At 54.2% G+C, this 26,946-nt stretch overlaps 2 protein-coding genes across 5 annotated transcripts; one reads left to right on the plus strand and one right to left on the minus strand.

Annotated features, from left to right (window-relative positions):
• Positions 1-11,381: 11,381 nt before the first annotated feature.
• CNN1 (calponin 1) lies at positions 11,382-17,934 on the plus strand. Of its 2 annotated transcripts, none has more exons than XM_032884093.1 (7): positions 11,382-11,533; positions 13,599-13,720; positions 15,836-15,902; positions 16,004-16,141; positions 16,321-16,431; positions 16,913-17,059; positions 17,159-17,934. In XM_032884093.1, exons 1-7 carry the CDS (start codon positions 11,471-11,473, stop codon positions 17,402-17,404), a joined length of 894 nt encoding a protein of 297 aa, XP_032739984.1. In that variant the 5' UTR covers positions 11,382-11,470; the 3' UTR covers positions 17,405-17,934. The 2 variants fall into 2 exon arrangements, with proteins under 2 accessions (XP_032739984.1, XP_032739986.1); XM_032884095.1 differs by lacking the exon at positions 11,382-11,533 and adding an exon at positions 12,585-12,600.
• Positions 17,935-21,012: 3,078 nt separating this feature from the next.
• Positions 21,013-26,786, minus strand: ELOF1 (elongation factor 1 homolog). Of its 3 annotated transcripts, none has more exons than XM_032884096.1 (4): positions 26,672-26,786; positions 22,196-22,329; positions 21,963-22,033; positions 21,013-21,654 (listed from the first exon to the last, which is right to left on the minus strand). In XM_032884096.1, the coding sequence occupies exons 2-4, from the start codon at positions 22,309-22,311 to the stop codon at positions 21,590-21,592; spliced, it is 252 nt and encodes an 83-aa protein (XP_032739987.1). In that variant the 5' UTR covers positions 22,312-22,329; positions 26,672-26,786; the 3' UTR covers positions 21,013-21,589. The 3 variants fall into 3 exon arrangements, with proteins under 3 accessions (XP_032739987.1, XP_032739988.1, XP_032739989.1); XM_032884097.1 differs by having other exon boundaries at positions 26,668-26,749; XM_032884098.1 differs by lacking the exon at positions 26,672-26,786 and adding an exon at positions 26,418-26,635.
• Between the last annotated feature and the right edge of the window lie 160 nt (positions 26,787-26,946).

Below are 26,946 nucleotides of genomic sequence, written 5' to 3' on the forward strand. Positions count from 1 at the left end.
CCACGGAGACAATCAACAACGACTTTACTCTTACAGAGTCAGTGGGGCCTGGGCCCGGCGTAGGGTCGGGGGGGGCGCGGGGCAGGAGGGCCGCGAGGGGAACATTCTTCATTGCACTCCCAACGCTACTCTGCACTCTTGTGGGTGTGGGGAGCTGGCAGCATGGGGAAGTGGGGTGGACACGGCTAAGGATGGCCAGGTGATAAGGGTGAGCAGATGACGAGGGATCTCTTCAGGAAGGTTCTCAGATTGAGGCTGGCCCAGCTGAGGAGGTTCATTGGCCAGCCTCTTGTCTCTCTCTACCCTAACCCAGGCAGAGGTTGACCCAAGGTCTCCACCCCTCCATGCCAGGCCCCTAGCTTCCCTGCCCAGAGCTGTCCAGGGTTCAGTGGGCCGCCTGCTCACCCCACGGACTGTAGCTGCTGCCTCTGGTTACCTGCCCAATGTCATACAGGATCCAGCTGGGTGGGACCCCGAGGTCACATTCACACAATTCCCTGCACCCTTCTGACCCCTGCTTCCTCCAGATCTGGTAGTGATTCTCCACACCTGGGATCAGATGTTCCTGTGTTACCGTGAGGTTTATCTCTCTGGCTTCTACTGCTTTGGTAAAGACCCCTGGACACACACACCCCTCCCCTGCTCCATGCCCACATATATTGAACATTGCCTGTGGGCCCAGTTACTATAAACTCCATGAGGATGGGGGGAGTGCGGTTTGTTGTGTGTGGTGTCCCCAGCTCTATGGCAGGGCCTGGAACGGGGTACACACTCAATAGATGTTAGTTATAATAATGAATAAATTAATGGATGAATGGGCCTAATGTTCCTCCCAATCTTGAAACCCTACCAACAGTCACTTGTGACAGCCCCATGCAACTCGCCTTCTGCATGCCTGATTAATTACCCTACCACTGCCTTTCCCCCTCTTTCCCCAGCCCCAGGGCAGTCTGCATTACCTTGCAGACTTCTATGCCAGTGCGGGTCTGCTCAAAGCCCTTCGTTAATCTTGGGTTTGGGACCTTCCTGGTCTTTTCCTGCATCCCCCTCCCCTTCCTTCAAGCTCCGATCCTCCAACTGACCTGTCCACAGTTGGTTCCTGAGTACATCGAGCTGCCCCTGAAACTCACTAGTGGCCTTGCTACATAGTCTATGTAGCTGACATCATTATGATGCCGTTCTCAAAGCCAAGGTTTTTTTTTTTTTTTTAAAGATTATTTATTTATTTGTTTGTTTGACAGAGAGATCACAAGTAGGCAGAGAGGCAGGCGGAGAGAGAGGGGGAAGCAGGCTCCCTGCTGAGCAGAGAGCCCGATGTGGGGCTCGATCCCAGGACTCTGGGACCATGACCTGAGCCTAAGGTAGAGGCTCGACCCACTGAGCCACCTAGCTGCCCTCAAAGCCAAGAGGTTTTGAGTGTGGCTCTGCTGGTCCCGGACCTCAGCATATTGTAAATGTACCACTTCACACTGTTCAAGGCCTGAGGCAGAGGAACTCTCATGACCCAGAGCAGAGAGTGGGAAGTTATTGAAAAGATCCAGAAGAGCTTCCTCAACCCTGTAGCAGACTTGGACCCTGGGCCAAAGGGTGAAGGGGGTTGTACCCAGGAGCCTGTGGCTCTTCCCACCCCATCATGGGGAAGACTCATACTCACTCAACAGGAATTCATTGAGTGCTGCCTTGGTAACAGGCACTGTTCTAAGCATTGAGGAAGAACAGTGAGCACAGACAAATTCTTGGGGGAGACAGACAAAAGACCCTCGTTCTATAGAAACATCTTACAACTACTTACAACTTGAAAAAATTTAAGTGCAACTTCAGATCATCTTATTGACATTAATTACTTCTCAGCCTTTTAGCTAAGATCAAGTGTATCATCTTATTAATGTCAATCTACTTGGAACATTGACCTATTGTAATTAACAAAAAATTTTAGTCCCTTCTTGTGTGTCCTGTGTATAATTTATTTAGATTTATGCCTTCCATCAATCTGTCATCTCAAACAATACATTTATCAATTCAACAAATATTTATATGTTTTAAAAACAAGCTCAGGTTATGTGCTAGATCTAGAAGGAAATGTAATACTAATTTGAGAATAGGTAAAGAGATTTAAGTTCTCCAACTGGGGGTATGGGTGGCTCAATTGGTTGAGCGCCCAACTCGTGGTTATGGCTCAGGTTGTGATTGATCTCAGGGTCATGGGATTGAGCCCTATGCTGGGCTCTGTGCTCAGTGTAGAGTCTGCTTGGGATTCTCTCTCTTTTTCCCTCTGCCCCTCCCCGCTGCTGGCATGCACTCCTGCACTCTCTCCAAACAAATAAATAAAATCATAAAAAAGAGAGAAACTTAAGTTCTCCAAGTACTTAGAAATTTCCAAGGAAGGACATATTTTCATGAAGTAAAAATGTAAAATGCTACACGTGATTATAACTAAATATTGACATTAATAAAGGGATTTTAAAAAGAAATATTTTATAGCTTGAGCTATGTGATGATTACACGGGTGTATATGTATGGAAACATTCTTCGAGGTCTCCATTAAGATTTGTACATTTTAAGGTAATAGCTCAATTTAAAAGTTTTTAAACATGATAAATGATTCATTGAGCTATAATTTACACACCTTTCTGTCTGTATAATATATTTTAAAAGTCTAGACAAGTGTCTGAGGATTTGAAGAAAGTGGAACGCTTGTACATTGCTGGTGGGAATATAAACTGGTTCAGCCACTAAGGAAAAAAGTATGGCGGTTCCTCAAAATATTAAAAATAGAACTACCATATGATTCAGCGAAGCCATTTCTGGGTATATACTCAAAAGAACTGAAAGCAGGGACTTGAACAGATAGTTCCACACCCATATTCATGGCAGCATGATTCACAATAGCAAAAGCAACTCCAGTGCCCTTGGATCACGAATGGATAAACAAAACGTGGCATATACATACAATGGAATATTATTCAGCCTTAAAAGTTAAAGAAATTCTGACACATGATACAACATGGACGAACCTTGAGGACATGGTGCTAAATGAAATAAACGAGCCACAAAAGGACAAATACTGTATTATTCCATTTATATGAGGTCCCTAGAAAAGGCAAATGATATCGACAAAAAATAGAATGGTGGTTGCTAGGAGCTGGAGGGAGGAGGGCATGGGGAGTTAGCATTTACCGGCTACAGCTTCAGTTTTAGAAGATGGAAGAAAGTTCTGGTGATGGATGGTGGTGATGGTTGCACAGCAATGTGAAGGTACTTAGTAACACAGAACTGGACACTTAAAAATGGTAAATTTGGGGGCGCCTGGGTGGCTCAGTGGGTTAAGCCTCTGCCTTCAGCTCAGGTCATGATCCCAGGGTCCTGGGAGTGGGGAGCCTGCTTCCTCCTCTCTCTCTGCCTGCTTCTCTGCCTACTTGTGATCTCTGTCAGATAAATAAAATCTTTTAAAAAATGGTAAATTTTATGTTACGTACATTTCATCACAATTTTTTAAAAGACTACTTAAAAAAAAAAGACAAGTGATAAGAGATGAAGTCAGACTGGAGTACCGGGCTCCTGGGGTGGAGGAGCGGGGGGGTGCGGGGGTGGGGGCTTGCGGGGGTGGGAAGAGCCAGTTGAAGGCTATTAACCTAAGCGGATTAGCGCACAAAACCGGGCTTGGCAGTAACAGAGGCTCCAAGCGAGGTGAGTCATCCGCCCCCAATACCCATATCTGCAGTCCCTAGGCCTTCGTGACACATGGCACTGCCCTGGGGACCGGTGGCTACCCTTAGCCACGGGTAGGATGCCTCAAAGACTGCTAAACCTCCCGCACTTCCGCTTCACTAAGAGTCCTGTGATTGGCCAGGCTGAAAGGAGCGCCAGCCAATCAACTGCGGGTCCAGGGGGCTTGTGCACCCCCACCCCAGCACGTTGACAGCCAAGTGGGCAGCTGCTGGGAAAGCTCCTGCCCCTGGCTCCAGCGTCCAGCTCTGCGCAGGCGCACTTCGCTCTGCTCAACTGGGACGTGGGTGGGGGCACGAGTGGGTGGTGGTGGTGTCGCGGACCTGGCCGCGGCCTCCGGAGCTCCCCGTGTCCCTTCTCCTTTTGAGGCAGTTATGGCTGGATTCAAACACAACCGTTTACATAGATTTTTTTTTTTTAATTAACATAGAGCCCAACAGTTTGCGTGGAACCCCGATATAAACCCTTTAACGCAGAGTCCTCAAAACAACCCTAGGGAAAATAGCAGCTTCACAGGATTGGATCCTGGCAGACAGCTCCGTTAACTAGGAATGGAGGTTAAAATCACCAGCAGTGAGTCACCGTGACGTCATAAGCCCCGGGTATGAGAAGGAAACATCACCTCTCGGGTATCCTTCCCAGTAATGTGAAAACCTCAATCTAATCGACATAAACCAAACTGAGAGAGGGTCTACACAGTAACTGGCGCGCTCTCTTCAAGAGCGTCAGATCATGAACGACTGAGACTCTGTCACTGACTGGAGGAGTCCAAGGAGACATGACAACATAATGCAATGAGATCTTGGATTGGGTCCTGGAACAGTAAAAGGACCAGTAGAAAACCTGGAGAAAGGCAAATCAAGTCTGTAGTTTATTAATAGTATTGTACCAAGGTTGAGTTCTTAGTTTTAAGAAATGTACTATGGTTATGTAAGATGTTAACACTGGGGGCAGCAAGGTGAAGGGTATATGGGAACTCAATGCTATTTTTGCAACTTTTCTGTAAGTCTAAAATTATCTCAAAATAAAAAGTTAAAAATAAACCTAGGAAGCAGGCACTATCAATATGCCCATTTTCCAGAGGAGGAAACTGAATCACAGAGAGATTAAGATACCTATCCAAGGGACGCCTGGGTGGCTCAGTTGGTTGGACGACTGCCTTCAGCTCAGGTCATGATCCCGGAATCCCGGGATCGAGTCCCACATCGGGCTCCCAGCTCCATGGGGAGTCTGCTTCTCCCTCTGACCTTCTCCTCGCTCATGCTCTCTCTCACTGTCTCGCTCTCAAATAAATAAATAAAATCTTTAAAAAAAAAAAAAAGATACCTATCCAAGGTCACACAGCCAGGAAGCACCAGGGCATGCCCCAAACCCATGGAATATGGATCCAGAGCCCCCACCCCCCCAACCCAACTCTTAACCACAGCACCACAGAACTGTTATGTCATTGACACAAAATGCTGCATACTCTGCCTTTATCTGTGTCTGTCTCACCTGTTCCCTGTTGATGGACCTACAGAGTAATTTTATTAAAAGACCACTGCAGGGGTGCCTGGGTGGCTCAGTGGGTTAAAGCCTCTGCCTTCGGCTCAGGTCATGATCCCAGGGTCCTGAGATCAATCCCTCTCTGCTCAGCAGGGAGCCTGCTTTCCATTCTCTCTCTGCCTGCCTCTCTGCCTACTTATGATCTCTGTCAAATAAATAAATAAAATCTTTAAAAAAATAAAAAAAATTAAAAGGCCACTGCAATAAATGTTCTTTTCACACCTACGCTTGTACTTCTTAGGTATATTCTTAAAAAAGAGATTTTTCTGGATCTGAAGGTGTATTAGATAGCAGGATTCTCCAGAGAAACAGAACCAACAGAATAGAGAGCGGCAAAGACAAGGACTGTGTGTGTGTGTGTGTGTGTGAAATTATAAGGAAATGACTCACATGATTATGGAGGCTGAGAAGTCAAGTATCTACGGTTGGCAAGCTGGAGACCCAGGAGAGCAGATGATGTAGTTCTAGTCCCAGTCTGAAGCCCCAAGGACCCAGGGAGCCCATAAGTTCCAGTGTGAGAGCTGGCAAGCTTGAGACCCAGGCTGATGTTCCAATTTCAGTCTGAAAGCAGGAAAATACCAATGTCCCAGCTCAAAGAAGTCACATATAAGGAGTTTCTTTCTCTCTCTCTCTCTTTCTATGGATTTTATTCATTTATTTATTCCTGAAAGATTTTATTTATTTTTGCGTGTGCATGAGAGAGATCACGAACAGTGGGGAGGGGTAGAGGGAGAAGCAGACTCCCTGATGAACAGGGAGCCCAGTGCAGGACTCCATCCGGGACCCTGAGCCAAAGACAGACGCTTAACCACCCAGGGGTGCCTAAAGATCTTATTTTTAAGTAATCTCTACCCCCAATGTGGGACTCAAACTCACAACACCAAGATCAAGAATCTCATGTTCTACTGACTGAGCCAGCCAGGTACCCCATGAGGAATTTCTTCTTATTGAACAGAAAAGGTCAGCCTTTTTGTTCTATTCAGGCCTCCAACTGATTGAGTGAGGCCCATCCATATTGGGGAGGGCAAGCTGTTTTACTGTCTATAAATTCAAATACCAATCTCATCCCCCAAATACCCTCACAGACACAGCCAGAATAATGTTTGAATCTCTGGGTACCGTAGGGCCCTATCAACTTGATATGTAAAATTAAGCACCAGAAAAGGTAAGGACTGGGGCACCAGGGTGGCTCAGTGGGTTAAAGCCTCTGCCTTTGGCTCAGGTCATGATCCCAGGGTCCTGGGATCGAGGCCCACATCAGGCTCTCTGCCTGGCAGGAAGCCTTCTTCCTCCTCTTGCTCTGCCTGCCTCTCTGGCTACTTGTGATCTCTCTCTCTCTCAAATAAATAAATAAAGTCTTAAAAAAAAAAAAAAGAAAAGAAAACGTAAGGACCTTGTCATTTTGAAAGCTATCAACACATCGCCCACATCCATCAACCCCGTTACCACAGCTTCCCCAGCACCACCTGTTGTCAATGTTTTGAATTTTGCCAATCTGGTAGGCTCTTCTTGTTCAAGCAGATGTTTTTCCTACAAAACATCTTGCAAAGCTCACAGCTGGACAAGGCAGCGGTGGAATCACCTACATAACCCCAGCCACATCCCCCATCCATCCTCCAAATGATCTTCTAGGGGAAGGTTGGTATGGAAACACAAAAGAGACACCCAGCTCCACTGTCTTTAGTCCAGGAAGTGCCTGGAAAGTATGACCTTCCTCTGGGTGTGGTTAAACACCAACATTTCAGACAAATGTGGTTCAAGTCCTGGATCCCCAGCTTTTTTTTTTTTTTAAGATTTTATTTATTTATTTGACAGAGACAGAGATCACAAGCAGGCAGAGAGACAGGCAGAGAGGGGGAGGGAAGCAGGCTCCCCGCTGAGCAGAGACCCCCCCCCCCCATGCCGGGCTCATCCCAGGACCCTGAGATCATGACCTGAGCTGAAGGCAGAGGCTTAACCCACTGAGCCGCCCAGGTGCCACCCGGATCACCAGCTTTAATTCCATTTATCCAGGGAGTGTTTTTGTTTTTGTTTTTGTTTGTGAGCCCCTGTTGAGTGCAGGCACTGTACCGGCCACTAGAGTCAGAGCAGTGAACAAAACAAGCGAAGTCCAGGGGCGCCTGGGTGGCTCAGTTGGTTAAGCAACTGCCTTCAGCTCAGGTCATGATCCTGGAGTCCCAGGATTGAGTCTGACATTGGGCTCCCTGCTCAGTGGGAAGTCTGCTTCTCCATCTGACTCTCCCCCTCTTGTGCTCTCTCTCTCTCTCATTCTCTCTCTAACAAATAAAATCTCAAAAACAAACAAACAAAAAACAAAGCCCAGGATCTGTGGAGCTTTTATTCTCATAGGATGAAATAGAAGTAAGCAAAAGGAGATGATAAGAAAAAGAAAGCCTGGAAGGGAGACAGAGAGCGGTGGGGTTTTTAAAATTTATCTAATTTTTGTCATTAAAATACACTTAACATACAATGTCATATCAGTTTCAGGTGTAAACGGGGGCTTTAAAAATGATATATTGTTGGGGCGCCTGGGTGGCTCAGTGGGTTGAGCCGCTGCCTTCGGCTCAGGTCATGATCTTAGGGTCCTGGGATCGAGTCCCGCATCGGGCTCCCTGCTGAGCAGGGAGCCTGCTTCCCTCTTTCTCTCTGCCTTCTTCTCTGTCTACTTGTGATCTCTCTGTCAAATAAATAAATAAAATCTTTTTAAAAAATGATATATTGTTAAAGATTTTATTTATTTATTTGACAGAACTCAAGAGAACACTAGCAGGGGGAGTGGCAGAGGGAGAGGGAGAAGTGGGCTCCCTGGTGAGCAGATCTTTAACCAACTAAGCCACCCAGGTGCCCCGTTAAAAATGATTTTTTTAAGTAAAATTTTTTATGGAGGCAGACATAGCTAGGTCAGGTGCAAACATGCCCATCTTTTCCCAGTCAGTCTGAGGGTGGGAGATGCTATTGTCTTGGAGCAGATCTGGAGCAGGGAAGGCCTCTCCAAAGTGAGTGACATTTGAGCAGAGGAAGTAAGGGAGGGGCCATGCAGGCATCTTTTGGAAATGTGTCCACTGGAAGGCACTGCTAGTGCAAAGGTCCTGGGGTGGGAGCATGTTTGGGTGCTCAAGAAATACTTGTGGAAGGATCTGGAAGCAGCAGGAGCAGTGTAACCCTGGGAGAGCGGCCTGGACTCTCCGAACCTCAAGTTTCCCTATCTATAAAATGGGCCTGAAAGTTTCCACCCCAAGAGAGTGGCAAGGAGGATTAAATGGTTGAGCTTGGCACAGTGCCTGGCATGGAGTGAGCTCTCCAGAAACAGAAGCCATAATGAACAACAGCTTCTGCTTGTTTTCAGGAGTGGGGAGCTAGGTGAGAGGGGCCTGGCCGAGTGGGGCTGCCCAGACAGGTAGGTGCAGGGGGAAGGGGGCTGCGACTCTCTTCTGGAGATGCACAAGTACAGAGTTGTGTGTGTGTGTATTTTAGATGGCCCTGAGAGAAAGGAAGGTTTGGGGGCTCTCCAAAGAGTAAGGCAAAGCAGAGATTTTCTTTTCATGACTGTCCTAGGTCCTTCGGGTAAACTCCATTTCTTATGAGATCCCACCTTTCATTTAGATGGGAAACTGAGGTACAGAGGCGCTGGGGCCTGGGAAACACCAGAGAGGAGTTAAGTAGGGGACTGTGCAGGGAGCCAGTAATGTTGGGCGGGGGGTGAACCCAGTGGTTGGACCTCTAGATGGGATCAGCCTTCTTGTTCTGCTTCTGCCCCATCAACCAGACAGAGACATATAGAAAGACAGAAACAGGGCGCCTGGGTGGCTCAGTGGGTTAAGCCGCTGCCTTCGGCTCAGGTCATGATCTCAGGGTCCTGGGATCGAGTCCCGCATCGGGCTCTCTGCTCAGCAGGGAGCCTGCTTCCCTCTCTCTCTCTGCCTGCCTTTCTGTCTACTTGTGATCTCTGTCAAATAACTAAATAAAATCTTAAAAAAAAAAAAGAAAAAAAGAAAGACAGAAACATAAAGAGACATCGAGTGGAAAAAAAAAAAAAAAACAGTGACTTAGGTGAAACAGAGACCCGGAGATGGCGAGATATTGGAGAGAGACAGGGGAACAGAGAGAGAGAGACAGTGAGATAGGCAAATTCATATACAAAAATAGGAAAAGACTAGGCAAGGTCGAGACGGGCAAATTGCAAGAGCTGCAGACACAGACTTAGAATCCGAGAGACACTCGAGACCCAGAAAGGGCCACCCCCTAGGGAGACCCCGGGCTGCCCCGTCGGGGGACGCGCCAAGAGCGTCCCCACCCCGCCCCCGTCGTGCCTGGGCCGTGACTTCAGAGTCCCCGCGGATTCTATAAATGGCCAAGCGGCCGCGGGCCGGGGGCGGAGCCGACTGAATCAGCGCTTTGCGTCACCGCCGGCCGGACCCCGCCAGGCCCCGGCCCCGCCCTCGCCGCTCCTGGGCCGCCAGGGGGCGCCGGTCGCCTGCTCTGCCGAGGCGCCGGCTCTCACTGGCGTAGTAGCGACCCGCGGCCCCGCCGGGGCGGAGGTGGGGGGGAGGGGCCGCGCCGCTCCGCGTGGGCAGGATCCCGGAATCTGCGCGTTCGAGTCTTGGCAGCATCGCTCTTGTGCTGTGCAACGCCAGGCGCTCGTCTTCACCTCTCTGTGCTTCATACAGACCCCACCTCCGAAGGCTGTTGTGAGGAATGAGTTAACAGACCCAATGCACTCAGAATATAGCAGGAGCTAATTGTTAGCTCATTCTCCCTTGTCCTATTTTAGTCCCCTTGTCCTTAGCATACTGGTTTAACCCAGTGGTTCACAAACAGGAAGGATATGCCCTCCCTCCGTCCCCCGCCCCCGAGGGACATTTGGCAATGTCTGGAGACATTTCTGTTTGTTAAGACTAAAGGAGTGCTCTAGGCATCTAGTAGATAGAGGCCAGAGATGCTGTTTAAAGTCTTAGGAGGCTCAGGAGAGACTCCAGAAGAATTATCCAGCCTTGATGTCCACAGCGCTGAGGGTGAGAAACCCTGACAGCCTGGTGACATTAGGCACAGGGGCTTGGCTTCAAATTCTGCTCTGCCACTGCCACTTGGAAAGGGACTCCATGCCCCTGCCTCAGTTTCCCCATCTGTAAAGTGTGCATAATAACAGCGTCCATTTCTGAGGGTGTTGTGAAGCATGAATTGATACACGTACAGTACTTGGAACAGGGCCTGACATTAGCATGTTACAGCCATGCCCTAAGCATGTGGCCAGCAAACTGTATGTCCTTAAGGTATCATCAGTATATGGCAGGTTGCTGACATGTCATCCAAGTGTCACTAATGTTGCCTTGACATACGTGGCATGATGTGGTCATGTCATCAGCCTCTGTGGTCCTGTGGCTGTTTGCAGGTGTTTCCTCCAGGCCACCCTGGCTGGGACAGGGAACACAGGGGGTGTCTGTGGCCTGAAACCTGCTAACACAGTCACTCCATGATGACCCACAGGTAGGTGGAGAGGGTGTCATCCAGGATCTCTGCTCCCCCAGATCCTTATGAGGGACTGGAGGGGACAGAAGGGGGGGTGCCAGATGTTCATTGGAAATATTATAGTTATCCTGAGTCCTTCCCTGTGCCAGCCACACAGTGAGTATGCACTGTCCATCAGCCCATTTCACAGACGTGGCAACAGAGGCCCACTTAGAGACTGTTGGTGTCTTAGGTTAAACCCAGGGTGATGCTCACTAAGCTACCACAGGCTGCAGGGAGACGAAGAGAGATGACCTCAGAGATGAGGAGAGATGGCCTCAGTGACAGACACAAAGAAACCAGGAGGCCCGCCAGAGGTCCAACAAACAGTAGAGGGTCGGCAAGGTTGGGGAACACTTCATCTCTTATGACCAAGCCCCCCTCCCAAATAATAACCCAGGCTGCCCCCCTAGGTGGAAACAATGACACAATCAGCTCCCAATACCAAGGCCCTGACATCACGGGGTGGGGGGGGATGGAGGAGGGAGGAGGATCGCGGAGGTTGGGGGGGAGGGTGCCCCGCCCCTTGGCAGGCCCCTGCGGCCAATGGGAAGGCCTTGGAAGAGGCCCGGGCCGCCTCCGGAGCTTCAAAAACGTGTGAAGAGGGAAGAGGTTGCAGACGGAGCCTTAGCAGCTGCCTTGGTCCTCAGAGGGTCCTTGGAGCTACTGCTACCGCCGCCCACCGCCAGCCAGCATGTCCTCTGCTCACTTCAACCGGGGCCCTGCCTATGGCTTGTCTGCTGAGGTCAAGAACAAGGTAAGGCCCCCACCAATGGGTCATCAGCAGAGGTCAAGAACGAGGTAGGGCCCCCGCATGGCCCCCACACCCTAGCAGGCCAGAGGCCCATTCTTGGGGTTCCCTGGACCCCCTCTTGCCTATTCCATGTGACTTGGAACCAGAAAGGGAAAAGGACAGATACAGGGTAGGGTCCGCCTTAATCCCCATCCTGAGCATCCCAGAGCCCTCAGCTACTGTTGGGGGGCGGGCAAAATGGAGGGCATACAGGCAACCACAGGTCAACTGAGGGGGTCGGTCCCTTGTAAAGTCCCCCACTTGATCAGAATCTTCTGTTAATCTGTCACCTGTTGCTTATGTGTTCCTGGGGTGCTTGGAAAGGAAAGGGCTTGATTTTCCTCACACAACCCCATCTCGGAAAGAAACTGGGGAGTGCTTTAGAGCTGGGATTCTGGGGAGAACCTGAAGGAAGAGGCAGACAGCTGGGGAGGTCAGAGTGTGAGCATTAGGAACACGTTAGGGGTCTCCTAATTTTGAGCTGGGAAAACATCCAGACACCGCCTTCGTGATATGGCTGGGTAAACTGAGGTCTGGAGAGGAGAGGTGAGGAGCTTGGGTTCTACATAAAGGAGTTGCAGAACTAGGATCCTGGCCTCACGTCCCTGGAAACACACACACACCACGGAATGGGGTTCAACTTCTCCAGGGCAGTGAACTTCCAACTCCCTGGAATGCTCCCGTGAGTGTTGCCAGAAGAGGAGTCCCAGCGCCCCATTTGACAGAGGGGATCATTGAGGCCCGAGGTGGCTTTTCCCAGTGTACAGCGAGGAAGTGGGGAGCTGGGATTGGATCCTGAGTCGGGGGATCCTCGCAGCTGGAGGAGGGGGCTGGTGGGGGGCGGGTGCTCGGGCCAGGCGGGATCCAGCGCCCCCCTCCTCCCCCCCGGCGCTGGCCCCAGAGCTGCGCGAAGCCGCCGCGCCATATAAGGCGGCCTCAGGGAGCCCGGCCCGCCGGGCCGCGCTATATAAGGGCCGGTTTGCTTTATAAAGCCGGGCTGGTGGGGAGGGGGGCGGCAGGGCGGGGGCCAGGTGAGGGGCCTCCCTCTCCCACCTCCTCCTCCCCCAGCAGAAGGGCCAGCTCGGTCCCCCAGAGTCTTGGAAGCCTGTCTGGGCTGGGGCGGAGGGTTCTGGAGAAACAGAGGGGGCAGGGTGGTGGCGGGGGAGAGGGTGAGGGACGCAGACAGAGATTCTGGGAGCCCGAGACTTGAGAGGGACGGATGGGGAGGAGAAGCAGGGAGCCAGATAAGACCGAGACAGGGATGGAGAGGCCGAGATTGGAGACAGACGAGCCCCACCCCCACAGAGGCAGGGAACCTGGAGTCGGAGACCAGAGCGACTGGCGAGGGAGAGAGGGGCGTGCCAGGGCCAGACATGGAGAGATGGGGACAGGAAGACAGGGCCGTGGAAAGATGGAGCTGGGGAGAGACAAAGGGCATGGGGATGGGGATGGAGAGAGAGAGAGAGATACAGCCGTGCATGCATGCGGCCAGGATTAAGACAAAGACAAGCCCCCCCATCCCCAAGCCTCCAGCGAGAGCCCAGAGGATGAGGACCTAGGGAGACACTGAGGCAGACAGACATGCAAGACAGAACAGTCCCAACGCAACACAGGACTCAGAGCCACCTCCCTAAGTCTCCTCCTCCCCTGCTTGAGGCGCCCAGGGTCCCAGCAGGGGGTTGGGGGGGCAGGGCGGCGGGGGTGGGGGAAGCTAAGCCCCAAGTTTGGCTTGGAGGGGGAACCAAGAGGCCAGGCACCGCCCCCCCAGCTGAGTACCCCGCTCTCCAGCCCCCCTTGTCTTCATTCTCTGGTGCCAAACCTCAGAATGTCCGGAATGGCCCCCTGGGCAGGTGCCACCTCAGCCCTGGCCCTCAGCCCACTTCAGCCCCCCCATGGACGCTGGGGCAGAATTGCCTTAGTTGGGAAGGGATGAGGAAGATCAGGCCTAGGGAACCTTGAATTGGGTCGGGGGAGCTAACTCTGCTCCCCAATGCATCCTTACCACCTTTTCTGTGTCCCCCACCCCCAGCTAGCCCAGAAGTACGACCACCAGCGGGAGCAGGAGCTTCGAGAGTGGATCGAGGGGGTGACAGGGCGCCGCATTGGGAACAACTTCATGGATGGTCTCAAAGATGGCATCATTCTTTGCGAGTGAGTGGAGCTGGCTCTGCCTGGGCTGCCCCCGATCTGGGCATTTATCCCTTCCCCCTCACCCCCTCAACTGGGAGCTCAGAGCTGGGTTAGGCACTTTATAGCTGAGACCTTGAAAGAGCGGTGGTAAAGAATCATTGTACCCATTTCACAGGGAAGAAAACAGAGGCTCAGTTCAATAAAACACATCACCCAGAGTCCCGTTCTGTTCCCAACAGAAATAACCGGAATCTAGGCTTAACCACCATGCAGAGAGGGCAGGCCCATTTATGGTCTCCAGAGTTCCAAGAAAGAGGTTCCAAGAAAGAGTTCCAAGCATAGTGTGCTCAAGGAGCAGCTAAAAGGCAACAGGCAACAAGGGCCTTTCGTCACTGGCTTGGTGACAAGAGAGTTATGCCATGGTAATTTGAGTAGGTCTTGGTTTTCTACTCTTCTCAGAACTTAACTCACTGAGAGGAATGATTCCCTGGTTCCAGATTCCACAGCGACACTAATGCTGGATAGGGCCCTGAGGCCATTGGGGTCCTGTCTGTATCTCTGAGTCTCATCCAGGGCAGGGCGACTGTGATGGCCTTGGGAAGCTTCCCGAAGGTGCAGTCATACCAAGATCTAGGTGCTGGAAAGGTGGCGCGGTGGGGAGATCTTGTTCTACCATATCCAGTGGGAGTAAGGAGTACGGGGACATCTTGGTGTCCCAGCTCAGACAGGGTTGCTCGGGCCTTTAAGATCTAGAACTACCCACCCACTCAGTCATTCATGCACCAAGAATTTATGGAGCACCTGCTGTGTGCCAGCTCTAGGCACTGGGGAAAGTAAACAAAACAGACTCACCTCTGAGCCCACATAGAGCTTGAGTCCCAGTGGGGGAGAATGATCAAATAATTAATGAAATAATCCAGTACTTGTCTGTGGTGGGAAGTGCCATGGAGAAGAGAAGCAGGGAAGGATGGGGGAGGGGAGGGGTGGGTAGAGCAAAGGGTTGCTGCTTTGCACAAAATGGTCTGAGAGGTCTTTCAGAAGAGGTAGCGTTTAAGCAGAATCTTGGATGAAGTGAGTGAGGGGGCTAGGAGGGCATCTGAGGAAAGCGTGGGCCAGGCTGAAGGAGGAGGAGAGGGACAGCTGTGCAAAGGCCCTGAGGTGCGAGCAAGCATCATGTGTTGAAGGAACAGTGAGGAGAGATTAGGGGAAGTGGAGGGAGTTAGCTGGGGGTCTTTTAGTCATGCTAAGGATTAGGATCTGTATGCTAAAGGGAGACTGGGGGGGCAGATTTGAGCTGGGAGTAGCTGGAATTATTTTGAAAAGGCCATTTTAGCTATGAGGGTCTGCAGGGGACAAGGTAGAAGCTGGACACCACAGGAGGCCCCTGCAAGAGCCCCGGAGAGACACACCGGGCAGCTCAGAGCAGGGCAGAGGTGGCAAGGAGCCATAGGCTTCTGAATATCTTCAGAAGGCAGAGCCAATGGCTATGTGGAGGGGTTGGGTGTGGGAATGGGAGAAAGGGATAGGAGAGTCAAGTGCAAATTTGAGGGCTTTGCCTGAGCCCCTGGGAGGGTGTGTTGCCTGAGCCTGGGAGGATGGAGGGAATTGAGTTGGGGGAAGCGGGTGCCAGGAGTCTGGGGTGTGGTGTCTTTGATTCAAGATGCCATGGAGGGTACTGGATTGGGGACTGGGAGGCCCGGCTGCAGGGAAATAGGGGGGAGTTGGGCAGATCAGTGGCATTGAAAGGCGAGAGACTGGAGGAGATCAAGGCGGTGAGTGTGGCCAGAGAAGGGAAGTCTGAGGCCTGAGATGTGGGCTGTCCACAGTGCAGGTACCCCCTAAAGGTCAAGGACATGGAAATGTGGTTGCCAGGGAGATGGGGGTGCAGCGGGAGACTTGCTTAGTGGGGGATGAGAGGGCTTTCTGCTAGAGACCTGAGCCCAGCTTCCGGGAGGTTAGTTCTCTGAGTGCTGCCCGTGTGTGAGGGGTGGATCATGGGGCTGCGGCTGGGCTGGCTGTAGTAGGAAACGGCAAGATGGCCACTGGCTGTCATCCTGACCCCTTTGCCCACGGCGTTGGGCATGGGTGCAGAGGGCAGGGCTCACCTTTCTCCCTGCCCTCCCTGACCCCTTGTAGGTTCATCAATAAGCTCCAGCCAGGCTCCGTGAAGAAGGTCAATGAGTCAACCCAAAATTGGCACCAGGTGAGCCCACGCTCTGTTTTACCTCTCTCAATCCCTGGCCCATAGCCCCTCAGCCCCGCACCTCGCTCCCCCTCCACTGAGCACCGCTTGCTCCTCTCCAGCTGGAAAACATCGGGAACTTCATCAAGGCCATCACCAAGTACGGGGTGAAACCCCATGACATTTTTGAGGCCAACGACCTGTTTGAGAACACCAACCACACCCAGGTGCAATCCACCCTCCTGGCGTTGGCCAGCATGGTGAGTGGGGCCGAAGGGTAGAGGTGTGGGTCTGGGGCGGGGGTGGCTTTGGAGGGTCTAGGCTGTGAGGGGGGACACCCAAACGCAATGTGGGTGGGAGGGGGAGAGCAGGGGCCAGGAGGGGACAATGTAGCCCCGAGGCTCCCTCGCCAGCCCGCTGCTCCCTTCGCCCTCTCCAGGCCAAGACGAAAGGGAATAAGGTGAATGTAGGGGTGAAGTATGCAGAGAAGCAGGAACGGAAATTTGAGCCAGAGAAGCTAAGAGAAGGGCGGAACATCATCGGGTTGCAGGTACTGGCCCTTCCTCACCTGGGTCTTGCGGCTGAGCTGAGCAGGGATGGGGATGGGAGGGGCGGGGGCATCGAGGAGGCCGGGAGGGCACCCGGGTCCTGCGGGCTTTGTGGCACAGACTATTTGGCTTTAAGTCACACATATGGTAGGCACCGTGCTTGCCATTTCCGTACCTTAACTCACTCCTCCACACAGATGGGGGAATGGGGCCTGGAGAAGCTAGTTCACTTGCTGGGACTGCCCAGGAAGATAAGTGGCTAGGCTGGGGCTGGAACCCTGGAGGTCAGGTCCTGGTGCTCTGAACCACTTACAGGTCATGGGACATGCCTTCTCTGGGCCTCAGTTTCCAGTCCGGACCCCTGAGACTGGATGCCGTGGCTTGTTAGAGGGCCGCGCAGGCGTCCTGGTGACATGTGATGTCTCATGGCCCGGGGTGAGGCTCTGTGTGATCTTTGGGGTGACTCTCCTCCTGCTTTGCTAGATGGGCACCAACAAGTTTGCCAGCCAGCAGGGCATGACGGCCTATGGCACCCGGCGTCACCTCTACGACCCCAAGCTGGGCACGGACCAGCCCTTGGACCAGGCCACCATCAGCCTGCAGATGGGCACCAACAAAGGAGCCAGCCAGGTGGGTGGGGGGGATCCTGGGGTGGGGCTGGTGGGGCCCCAGTCCTCCGCAGTTCCCCCCCCGGCCCCACCCCAGGCCTAACCTCTCTGCCCTCTGTAGGCCGGCATGACTGCACCTGGGACCAAGCGACAGATCTTCGAGCCCGGGCTAGGCATGGAGCACTGTGACACGCTCAACGTCAGCCTGCAGATGGGCAGCAACAAGGGGGCCTCGCAGAGGGGCATGACGGTGTACGGGCTGCCGCGCCAGGTCTACGACCCCAAGTACTGCCTGACGCCCGATTACCCGGAGCTGGGCGAGCCCGCCCACAACCACCATGCGCACAACTACTACAACTCCGCCTAGGGCCCTGGGCCCCCACCCCGCCTTCCCCACCAGGGAGGCTGGCTGCTGCTCTCGGCAGGGCCAAGCTGGCCCCGCCGACCCCCTCCCCCTGCATGGCGTCCTCCAGCCCCCTGGCACCTGCCTACAGGGTTAGCGTCTGGGGGGGGGCAGACTGGGGGGGAGTTGTAGGTTGGGGGGGAAGGGGGCCCTCTTCCCCGGAGCGCCGCAGGATCCTACATTGAGCCGGGTGTGCCCAACAGCACCCAAAGGACGCACTGAGCACAGCTACCCCAGCTGTCCCCCCTCCACTCCCTCCCAGGTGGGTCCCCGCAGGACAAGAGGTCCCCCCAAGCAAAGCCCCCAGAGCCCAGGCTCGGCCTGCCCCCACCCCATTCCCGCAGTGGGAGCAAAGTGCATGCCCAGAAACCCAGCGGACACACGCGGTTTGGTTTGCAGCGACTGGCATGTGTGGATGTGACAGTGGCGTTTGTCAACGCGAGCACTTTCTTTTTCTATTTCACTGGAGCACAATAAACAGCTGTAAAATCATTGCCTTGGGGCTGCTCTGTCCTGGAGCTGCGTGGCTCTGGTGCACGCGCTGACAGCCAGGCCTCAGATGCGTTCCATCTCCCCCATATACTGGGGCACGGGCACACATACCACACACACCATGAGACACACACACACGGAGCCCACAGCCCTCGGCTGAACCCAGGACAGGCACGCACTCACACAAAAAATCCACACGCACGCACTTGTGTGTACAGTGTGCATACACTCTGCAGCCTTGGGCGCACACACACATTCCCCTTTCACAGACAGACTCATGCAGGACCCACTTCCACTCAAGACACATCAACACACAGCCTCCCCGCCAACACACACGGTACCCACACACACGCTCAGCTCTGGCATGCCTCTCTGGGAAGCCTGGGGTTGGGGTGAAAAAGTGCCCGAGCACTGGGACAGGCACAATGGGGTGTGAATCACAGTTCCACTTCCCACTAGCTGGGTGACCTGCGGCAACTCACTTGCCCTCCCTAGGCCTGTTTTCCCAACAGGAAGAGGACAGACAGCCTCCTGGGGACAGGGAGAGGTTGACATGAAACAGACGGGGGATGACATTTGGCACTGACTGATGAAAATGGACAAGCCGGGTCCTGGAGGCTCTCGTGGGCAGCAGGGCCCCTTTCGGCCTGGGAGGGCAGGTGGACAGGTGGGAGGGGACGAGGCAGTGGAGGACGTGGGCACTTTGGGGGCCCAGAGCAATGGCCCTTTGAACACTGGCACGGAGCCGGTGAGTAGCATTGCCTGGCACAGCTGCCCTGTGCACTCGGCTCACCTCTTCTTAGGGCTGATTCCTGAGCCTGGCCTGCCAGCCCAAGGCCCTAGGAATGTGTGGACAGCCCCAACCTCCCCACATTTCAGAGGGGACCCTGTCTTCCCAGGGATGTGGGCCCTGGTCGTCCTGCCTGGAAGCCACCACCTGCAGAATTCCAAGGAGAGAATGCAGCCATGGCAGGGAGGGGGTTAGAGAACAGTGCTCTCCCCTTCCTTCCCCATAGCAGGGATGATGCTGGAACACGGGGACTTGCAGAGACAGACACCAGAAGACCGGCACGCACAGACGCATGCAACCCCTGGGGCCTCGTAAAAGGGATTCCAGGCGCTCTTGGCCTGTCCAGGGCAAGTCCTGCTCCCCCAGGACCAGCATGGGGAAGCTATGCCGAGGAGGATCCATGCCTGGCCCAGGGCCTGCTTCCTTGGGAAAACAGCACCATATTAGCACTTGGCCTGTGTGATTGGGGTGGGCGGGCCCTGGAAGCCAGAGGAGTGAGCCCCCTTTCTGCTGGACTCCTGAGGGCACCCCCTGACCCAGGCTCCTGTCCACGGCTCTGCCCACCCCCACTGGCTCCTACCTGGGTCAGAGGACCTTACCTGGGACTTTGGAGGGGGAGGTGGGAACACCAGGGAAGGGCCTGTCAGGGGCAGGGTGGGCCTATGGGGGGTGGGGGGGGTACATGCCAGACCCAGTGGCTGGCCTAGTGGCCCAGGCTTTCAGCCAGCTCAGCATCTCCCTCCGTCGGCTGTTCACACCCCTTACTGCCCTGGGTGGGTCCCAGAGTCATTCAAACCTAGGCACTATGTTGGGGTCCTCCAGCCTCAGCATGGTCCAGAAGGTTCCATCATCCTTCCTGCTATACCAAGGAGGAACACAAAGCACCGGTCACCTGGTGCCCAGGTTGGAGGCTGGGAGCAGGTGCCGATCGGCCCCAGTCAGCCAGAGCACCAGGATCTCCATAACTGCGAGACTGCCCGAGGCCACCGTGCGACACGTGGCCGTTCACCATAAGCCGGGTTCGGAGGCATTTTTTTCCAGAATCACCAAGCGATTCACTCATTTCCATCATGACCTAGAGGACACATCCGCTCCCACAGGATGAGGGCCCCATCTCATGAGACTGTCCCTCCGCTTTTGGGCCCATTGCCAAGTCCAGGTTGTCACCTGGGCTTCTGATCCATCAGTAATAGATCAGGGCTTCCCACGACCACCTGCCCAGGTTTGACTCGGTTACTAGAGTGGCTCACAGAACTCAGGGAAACATTGTATCTTAATAGATTAGCGGTTTATTAGAAAAGAATGTAAATCAGGAACAGCCAGAGGGCAGAGGCGCCCAGCGTGGAGCTCCCACGCCCTCTGCAGGTGCCCCTCTCCCGGCAGCTCCACGGCTCGCCAGCCCAGAGCTCAGCGGATCTCACTCAAGTCCTTATACAGCTTAACCTGCAGCGCCCCTCTACCCCCTCAGAGCTTGTGGGAGTTACTGAGGGCCCCACTTGGTGAGCACGCCGTCTTTTTGGTGACCAGCACCAACTCAGGTGTGATCAAAAGGGGCGCCGTTGAGTGACACCATCATTCAGGAAACTGCAAGGGTTTGAGGAACTCTGTGCCAGGAACCAGGGACAAAGGCCACTATTTATTGTACCTCGCACGCGCAGCTGGCCCCATGTCCGGCCTTCAGTGACCCCTCATCGCCCCTGGAAAAAGGTCCCTTTTGTGGACCCTACCCTCTTCTACCATGCTCTCAATTCCTCCCCAAGGAAGCTACGAGCTGCTCCCTCAGCCTGGACCCTGGACTCACAGGAAGATGGACTCTGGGCCATGAAGCCAGGCCTCCCGGGCTCAACGCCCAGCTCTGCAGCTTTCTGGCTGGGGGACTTCAACCCAGTAACTTGCCATTTCTGGCCCAATTTGTCACCTGTGAGCCTGGAGCACCTGCTTCATGGGGGGACAGGGTGGGCCTGAAGTGTTACTTCCATCAGGTCACCCCCCGACCCCAGGAAGCCTTCCATGGTCATTCCGACCAACCTCCCATCCCACCCCAGGCTCCATTGGTCCCATTTTGTTGTGCGTGTAAATGCCTGGCCAGACGTCCGTGGGTTCCTTGGGCCCAGCACTGCCCTGGTTTCACCCCGAATGCCCGTCACGTGGACAAGATGGACAATTTGGACTAACCAAACCCCATCTCCAAAGGCCCGCCGGGCCACCTCTGAACGCCTCTGTCTCCTCCTCTCCCTCACTGAGCCCCTGGGCCTGACCCAGAACCCAGGAAATCACAGGGAGGCAGGAGTTTGCATCGGCTGCTTTATTTAAGGGCTTGTGGCTGACAGCTAGCCCCGACCCAGTCCCTCCTCGGCTACAAAAGCAACTGAACATGAAAAGGGGCTGTTCTGCCAGGGCCTGGCCAAGGGGGCTACGGGATCGTGGCTCTCAATCTCAGGCCACAGGCCTTGGAAGGCAGGGAAGGAGGGAGGGCAGTCCAGTTCAAACGGGCAAGGTGCTGGTGAGGTGGCTGAGGAGGCTGGAGGGTCCTGAGGCAGCCTCTGCTGGCCTTGCCCTTGCCCAGAAGGTCAGGACACCAGTTCCAGGCAGGAGCAAGCAAGTTCAAGGCTTTCAGAGCCCAGTGAAGCACTTCAGACCCCCAGGGGGCCCAACAACCCCACCTCACCTCCAGTCCCTGCCCACAAGCACACTGTCAAGGCCACACTTACAACCGCACACACTCACAGCCACACTCACTCCATATACGTAGAGGGCTGGGAAGGCCCTGGACCCACACCCTGGACCCTGGAATGTCTCTGGACTGGCAGCCAAAGGGGCAGGTCCACGGCAGGCGGCGCTGCCAGGGGAGCGGGTCCTCTGCATCGCTACTGATTGGCTGCCTCACAGGCATCTATCCAATCGCTGTACACGTCCACTGGTTCTGACAAGTCTGGGCCGCTGAAGTCAAGGACGACTGGTGGCACTGGGCCCCTTCCCTGTACACACCTCTCACTGGTGTCAGCCAGGTCCCCGCCCTGCACCCTATGGAAACCAGCAGGTGGCTCCTCTTCCCCCAGGCAGCCAGAGCCCTGCACCGAGGCAAAGAGCAGGGCCAGATGAGAAGAGATTCGAGTCTGGTCCCCCTGCTCCTGGCCAGGTGCTCTGGGGCAGCCCACCTGGGGCAGGGGAGTCCTGACTGCCCCCAACCCTTCCCATCCTACCCCACCTTCCAGGAAAAGCCTGGTTTCCCAAGGATACATGTGATGGGCGTCTGGAATTCCTCTAGGCACACAGTACAAGAGATGACTCCAGTGTTGCGGGCACGATCCCTGGAACAGGAGGAGGGGGAGGGACTGGTGAGTAAAGGAGCCTGTGTCTCTCGGTGATGATCCCCCCACCTGGGAAGGCCTGGGGCAGAGAGGAGGATGGTGGGAGCAGGGAAACTGCCTCCCGACTTTGGGAGGAGGGAGGAGGTCGGGGCCCCCACTCACATTTTTACATCACAAGACTTCTCGTGGTTGCAGAAGGGGCAGGTGAACTGGGTCTCTAGGGTGCCGGTCATCTTCTTTTTGGGGGGTGGCTTCCGTTTTGACTTTCTGCGCCCCATGTCTGAAGGACGGCAAACCTGAGGGTGGTGGGAGCAGAAGTCAGCAACTCGGGGAATCCACAGAGCCCTCCAGCTTGATGCTCTAGGAGGCAGGCTGGGAAGGCGGCCTGGCTGGCACCTCAGGCCCTGCCCCTGAGGGAGGAGGTGCCCAGTCCCCAGGCAGGTGGACAGTCTGGGCACACTCTAGGCAGGGGGCATGGCAGCAGGCTCTGGTATCAATCAGGAAGCCCGAGTTCTTCTTTTTTTTTTTTTTAATTTTTTTTTTTTTAATTTATTTGACAGAGAGATCACAAGTAGGCAGAGAGGCAGGCAGAGAGAGAGAGGAGGAAGCAGGCTCCCTGCCGAGCAGAGAGCCCGATTCAGGAATCGATCCCAGGACCCTGAGATCATGACCTGAGCTGAAGGGAGAGGCTTAACCCACTGAGCCACCCAGGTGCCCAGGAAGCCCGAGTTCTAATCATGGCCCTCCACTTACTGGGTGACCCCAGGCTGGTGACTTAAATTCTCTGTGCCTCAGTTTCCTGTCAGTAAAATAGAGATGAAGCTGCTATTTCAGAGGGGTCTCGTGGAGCTGCTATGACACATGATAAGTGAAGTACAGGACCTGGCCCGTCCATCATTGGCGCCCACAAAGGACGCCACTGTTCCTGGTGAGGAGGACACAAGGGACTCCAACCGACCAGCTGCACAGGGCTGGGCAGGGCCTAAGCACTCAGAAGCCGATGATTTTAGGAGCAGCTGCTCCTCTCGTCAAAGGGACATGCAAGTGGCACCAGGAGGAACGACACTCAAGGCATTTGACAGATTCTCGGGATGAACCTCCTGGGCCACTCTCCACAGATAAAGAACTGGTGGGCAGAGAAGATGGGAGAGGCATCAAGTATACAGAAACGCCACATACCAAGTCTGAGGACAGGTGTCTGAGGCCAACATTTGGGGACCACACAGGCGGGAGTGAGGAGCAGGGTAAGGAGGGAGCAGGGGCAGGTGGGGGGGTTTGGATGGAACCTGGGGGCAGTGAGGGGAGGAAGGATGAAATCTCTCTCTTTTTTTAAAATAAAAGATTTTCTTTATTTATTTGACACAGAGAGAGGGAGAGAGAGAGAGAGAGATCACAAGTAGGCAGAGAGGCAGGCCGTGGGGAGGGGAAGCAGGTTCCCCGCTGAGCAGAGAGCCCGACACGGGGCTCGATCCCAGGACCCTGAGACCATGACCTGACCTGAAGGCAGAGGCCTAACCCACTGAGCCACCCAGGTGCCCCTGAAATCTCTGCCTTTCTAAGGCATCAAGGAGAACCGGGCAGAGGTCTATGAAGTCGGAACCAGGGCTGGACTGTTCAGCGAGGAGGGATGGCAGTGGCTCAGAGTCTGAGACGCGTTAGCGGAGTGAGTGTGGCGAGAGAAGGAGGGGTCCAGGATGACTCCCAAGACGGTGGGGGATGGAGAGGGTGAGTGGGAGAGAAGGTGGCATCGTTCTCTGATGTCTAACACACAGGAAGAACAAAATGTGGGGGAAAATGATGGGGTCAAGTACCAGAGGGACATTTAGGGACAGACATCTTGGAAGCAGGGGTGACCACTGAGCACATCCCCATGCCAGACACTGTGCTCAGGGCTCCATGATCACTGAACCTGGGATTGCCTTCCCAAAGCACTCTCCCCGCTTGCTGCTCCCCCTCTCCCCAACCTGTATGGCTTTAACTATTCCACACTGACAAGAGAGGCCAGAAGCCTGCCACAATAAACAGAAAAATAAATTTCACTCATATTTAGCAATATCTCTCTACATCCCATCCTCATTCTTAACCCGGGGTGTGCCCAATTCTCTGAGTGACCAGAAGTAGTCATACAGAATACCCACAAGCCCCAGGAATCCCCCATTCTGCCTCCCCTCCTTTGCCCTGAATCCCAACAACACTGTCTCTCTCCTCTAGCTCATTAACAAACACAGTTATTAAATACATCCTTAAAAACAACCACCTCATGGGGCACCTGACTGGTTCAGTGGGTTGAGGGTCTAACTCCTGATTTCAGCTCAGGTTATGAACTCAGGGTCATGGGACTGAGTCCTGCACAGGACTCCCCGCTCAGCACACAGTCTGCTTGAGATTCTCTCTCTCTCCCTCTGCCCCTGCCGGAGCTCACAAGCTGGAGCGCTCTTTCTAAACAAAAAGACAACCACCTCTTCACTCTCTGGGCTTTTCTAGTAGAGCTGTCTGCACTCACTGCCTGCATTCATTTCTTCCCATTCTCCCCCTACCTCCCCACCATTCTGCTCATCCCCTCCTCAGGGCACTGAACACATTGGTCCCTCCTCCCACCCTTCCCCCTGTGGTTCTTAGAACTCACTTGTGGCTCTTTTCGGTTTCTGCTGCTGCTGCTCCCCCCACACCCATCGTCTCTAATGGTACATGAGCCCCCAAGGTCAATCTTTGGGGGTCTACTTCATTTGCATTCACCTCCGTGGAGATCTTGCCCCACCTCGGGGCTTCAAATGCCTCCTCTGTACTGATGCCTCCTGATCTCACCATCCTCAGTGTCTCCTCTCAACTGCAGACTGGCTCGTTTAACTGCCTCAGCTACACCTTCACCTGATGCTAAGACACATTTAAACATAACTCAGCAGCTTGGGTTTTGTTTGTTTGTTTTGTTTTAATTTATTTGACAGAGATCACAAGTAGGCAGAGAGGCAGGTGGTGGTGGTGGGGGGGAGCAGGCTCCCTGCCGAGCAGAGAGCCGGATGTGGGGCTCGATTCCAGGACCCTGAGACAAGGACCTGAGCGGAAGGCAGAGGCTTAACCCACTAAGCCACCCAGGTACCCCAGCAGCTTGGTTTTGGGATGCTCTTCCGGTCTTCCCCATCTCCGCAGATAGTAAATCCAACTATCCAAAAAACTTGGACTTGCTCTTGATTCCTTTCTCTCCCTCTCACACCCATTATCTCATCCTGATCTTACCGCTCTACCTCTAAAAGAAATCCAGAATCTGCCCACTTCTCGCCAAGACCAAGGTCTGGGTCCAGAGTCCTGGTCATGCTCACACAGCCTCCTCATTGGTGTCCCTGAATCTCTTTCCCCGCCCACCTCCTTCCAAATGCAAATTATATGGCGGCAGGGATTTCCGTCTTTTCTTTGTATCCCCAGAGCCTGGAACTGCTGGCACACAACCAATGTTTACGGAATAAATGAATGAATGAACCAATGCCAGGCCCTTCACTAACCACAGCAAGGCTGCATTCGAGGCAGACAAAGTGCATGCTCTCGTGGAACCTCTATTCTAGTAGAAGACGACAGACCCTCAACAACGTTGTAAGAAAAATAATTTCAATTATCAGTAAGTGCTATGAGATTAATCAATCAGGGCTACGTGAATACCTCCGGAATGGGGCTACTTCAGGTAAGAGTTGGGTGGGAAGGACCCTCTGGGTAAAAGTCATTTAAGCCGAGGCCTGAATGATGAGAGAGAGCAACCACGTGAAACAGTCCAACCTGATGGAACAGCAATTGCAAGGGCTGAGGTAGAAGCAGTTTTTTTTTTTTTCCCTTCTTTTCCCAGAAAGAGAAAGATCGGTACAGCTGAAGCTCAGAGAGCAATGGGGAGAAAGGGTACGAGATGGGGCAGCCGAGGAATGCAGCCAGACCTCAAAGGTGTGGCCATTTCTACTGACCCATGTCTCTCCAGTGCTAGGGGCAGTGTTTTGTTCTCCCAAAGCCGGTCCCGGGTACCATCTGTAACAGAATCACCTGGCGGGGGGGATGGGGGTGGTGGTGGATATTTCCGAACCTCATCTCAGATCTGCCCCCAATGGAACAGCGTGGGAGGCACGATTTGCCCACTGCTGAATCCCCAGCACCGGTAGTGCCTGGTATGCATTAAGCCCTCAATAACTACTTGTTGCATGAATAAGTCTCTGGAATCAGAAGGTACGGATGCACCCCAGAATCTCCTTTTACCCGGCATCTGCAGCACCCCCAACCCAACAGCGGAACAGGGGTCTGGCCTGTACACAAAGCTCCAGGGGCCTTAGCCTGCCCTGTGGCGACCTAAGTCCAAGCGCGCCAAGGCGGCCCGGAAAAGGAATCGGTCCCCAACCCTGCCGTTACTCACGAGGCGGCGGGTGAGCGGTCCGTCCAAGCTCACCGAGGTTTCGGCGACGCCTCCCGCCGGCCGCCCGTGGGAGCCGGGCCACCGTGCAGCCGCGCTTAGCGGGCTGGGGTCCGAGGGAGCCAAGCTCCCCCGGCAGGCCACCCCCCCAAGCCCCGGGTCCTCGACGCCTCCTCCTGGACCCCCTGAGCGTCTCCAAGCAGAAGATCGCCCAGTCACGCCAAGCCCAACGCCCGCCGATGCGAACAGTCACCTACACTCTTCTCCCCTCGTTGCGACGGCCTCGTTCACCAGGAGACAGTGACTTCCGTCTCCCGCCGGAAGCGGAAACCCTTCTCCTCTTCTCACCCGCGAGGAGGACCGCCCCGCGGGCAGGCCCCGCCTCCCCCGGTGCACACGCGTACTCGCGTACCCGGCTGGGCGGCGGGGTCGCAGTGCGCCTGCGCGGGGGCGCGTGCGCCTCGTACTGCGGTACTGCGCAGCATCTCTTCTGCTGAGTTCTCAAGAGGGTAGGCTACCGGGTTTCAGGACG

Source organism: Lontra canadensis, unplaced genomic scaffold (assembly GCF_010015895.1).
Source record: "Lontra canadensis isolate GAN:19392208 unplaced genomic scaffold, GSC_riverotter_1.0 scaffold88, whole genome shotgun sequence".
Classification (NCBI taxonomy): Eukaryota; Metazoa; Chordata; class Mammalia; order Carnivora; family Mustelidae; genus Lontra; species Lontra canadensis.

Excerpts from the sequence above, each read along its gene's own strand:
- ELOF1 (XM_032884096.1), bottom strand. The coding sequence starts at position 22,311 with ATGGGGCGCAGAAAGTCAAAACGGAAGCCACCCCCCAAAAAGAAGATG. Across the intron at positions 22,034-22,195 it reads AAGTCTTGTGATGTAAAAAT|GGATCGTGCCCGCAACACTG; the intron begins GTGAGTGGGGGC and ends CTCCTGTTCCAG. Across the intron at positions 21,655-21,962 it reads ATTCCAGACGCCCATCACAT|ACTTGTCAGAACCAGTGGAC; the intron begins GTATCCTTGGGA and ends TCAGCGGCCCAG.
- CNN1 (XM_032884093.1), top strand. The coding sequence starts at position 11,471 with ATGTCCTCTGCTCACTTCAACCGGGGCCCTGCCTATGGCTTGTCTGCT. Across the intron at positions 13,721-15,835 it reads GATGGCATCATTCTTTGCGA|GTTCATCAATAAGCTCCAGC; the intron begins GTGAGTGGAGCT and ends GACCCCTTGTAG. Across the intron at positions 17,060-17,158 it reads CCAACAAAGGAGCCAGCCAG|GCCGGCATGACTGCACCTGG; the intron begins GTGGGTGGGGGG and ends TGCCCTCTGTAG.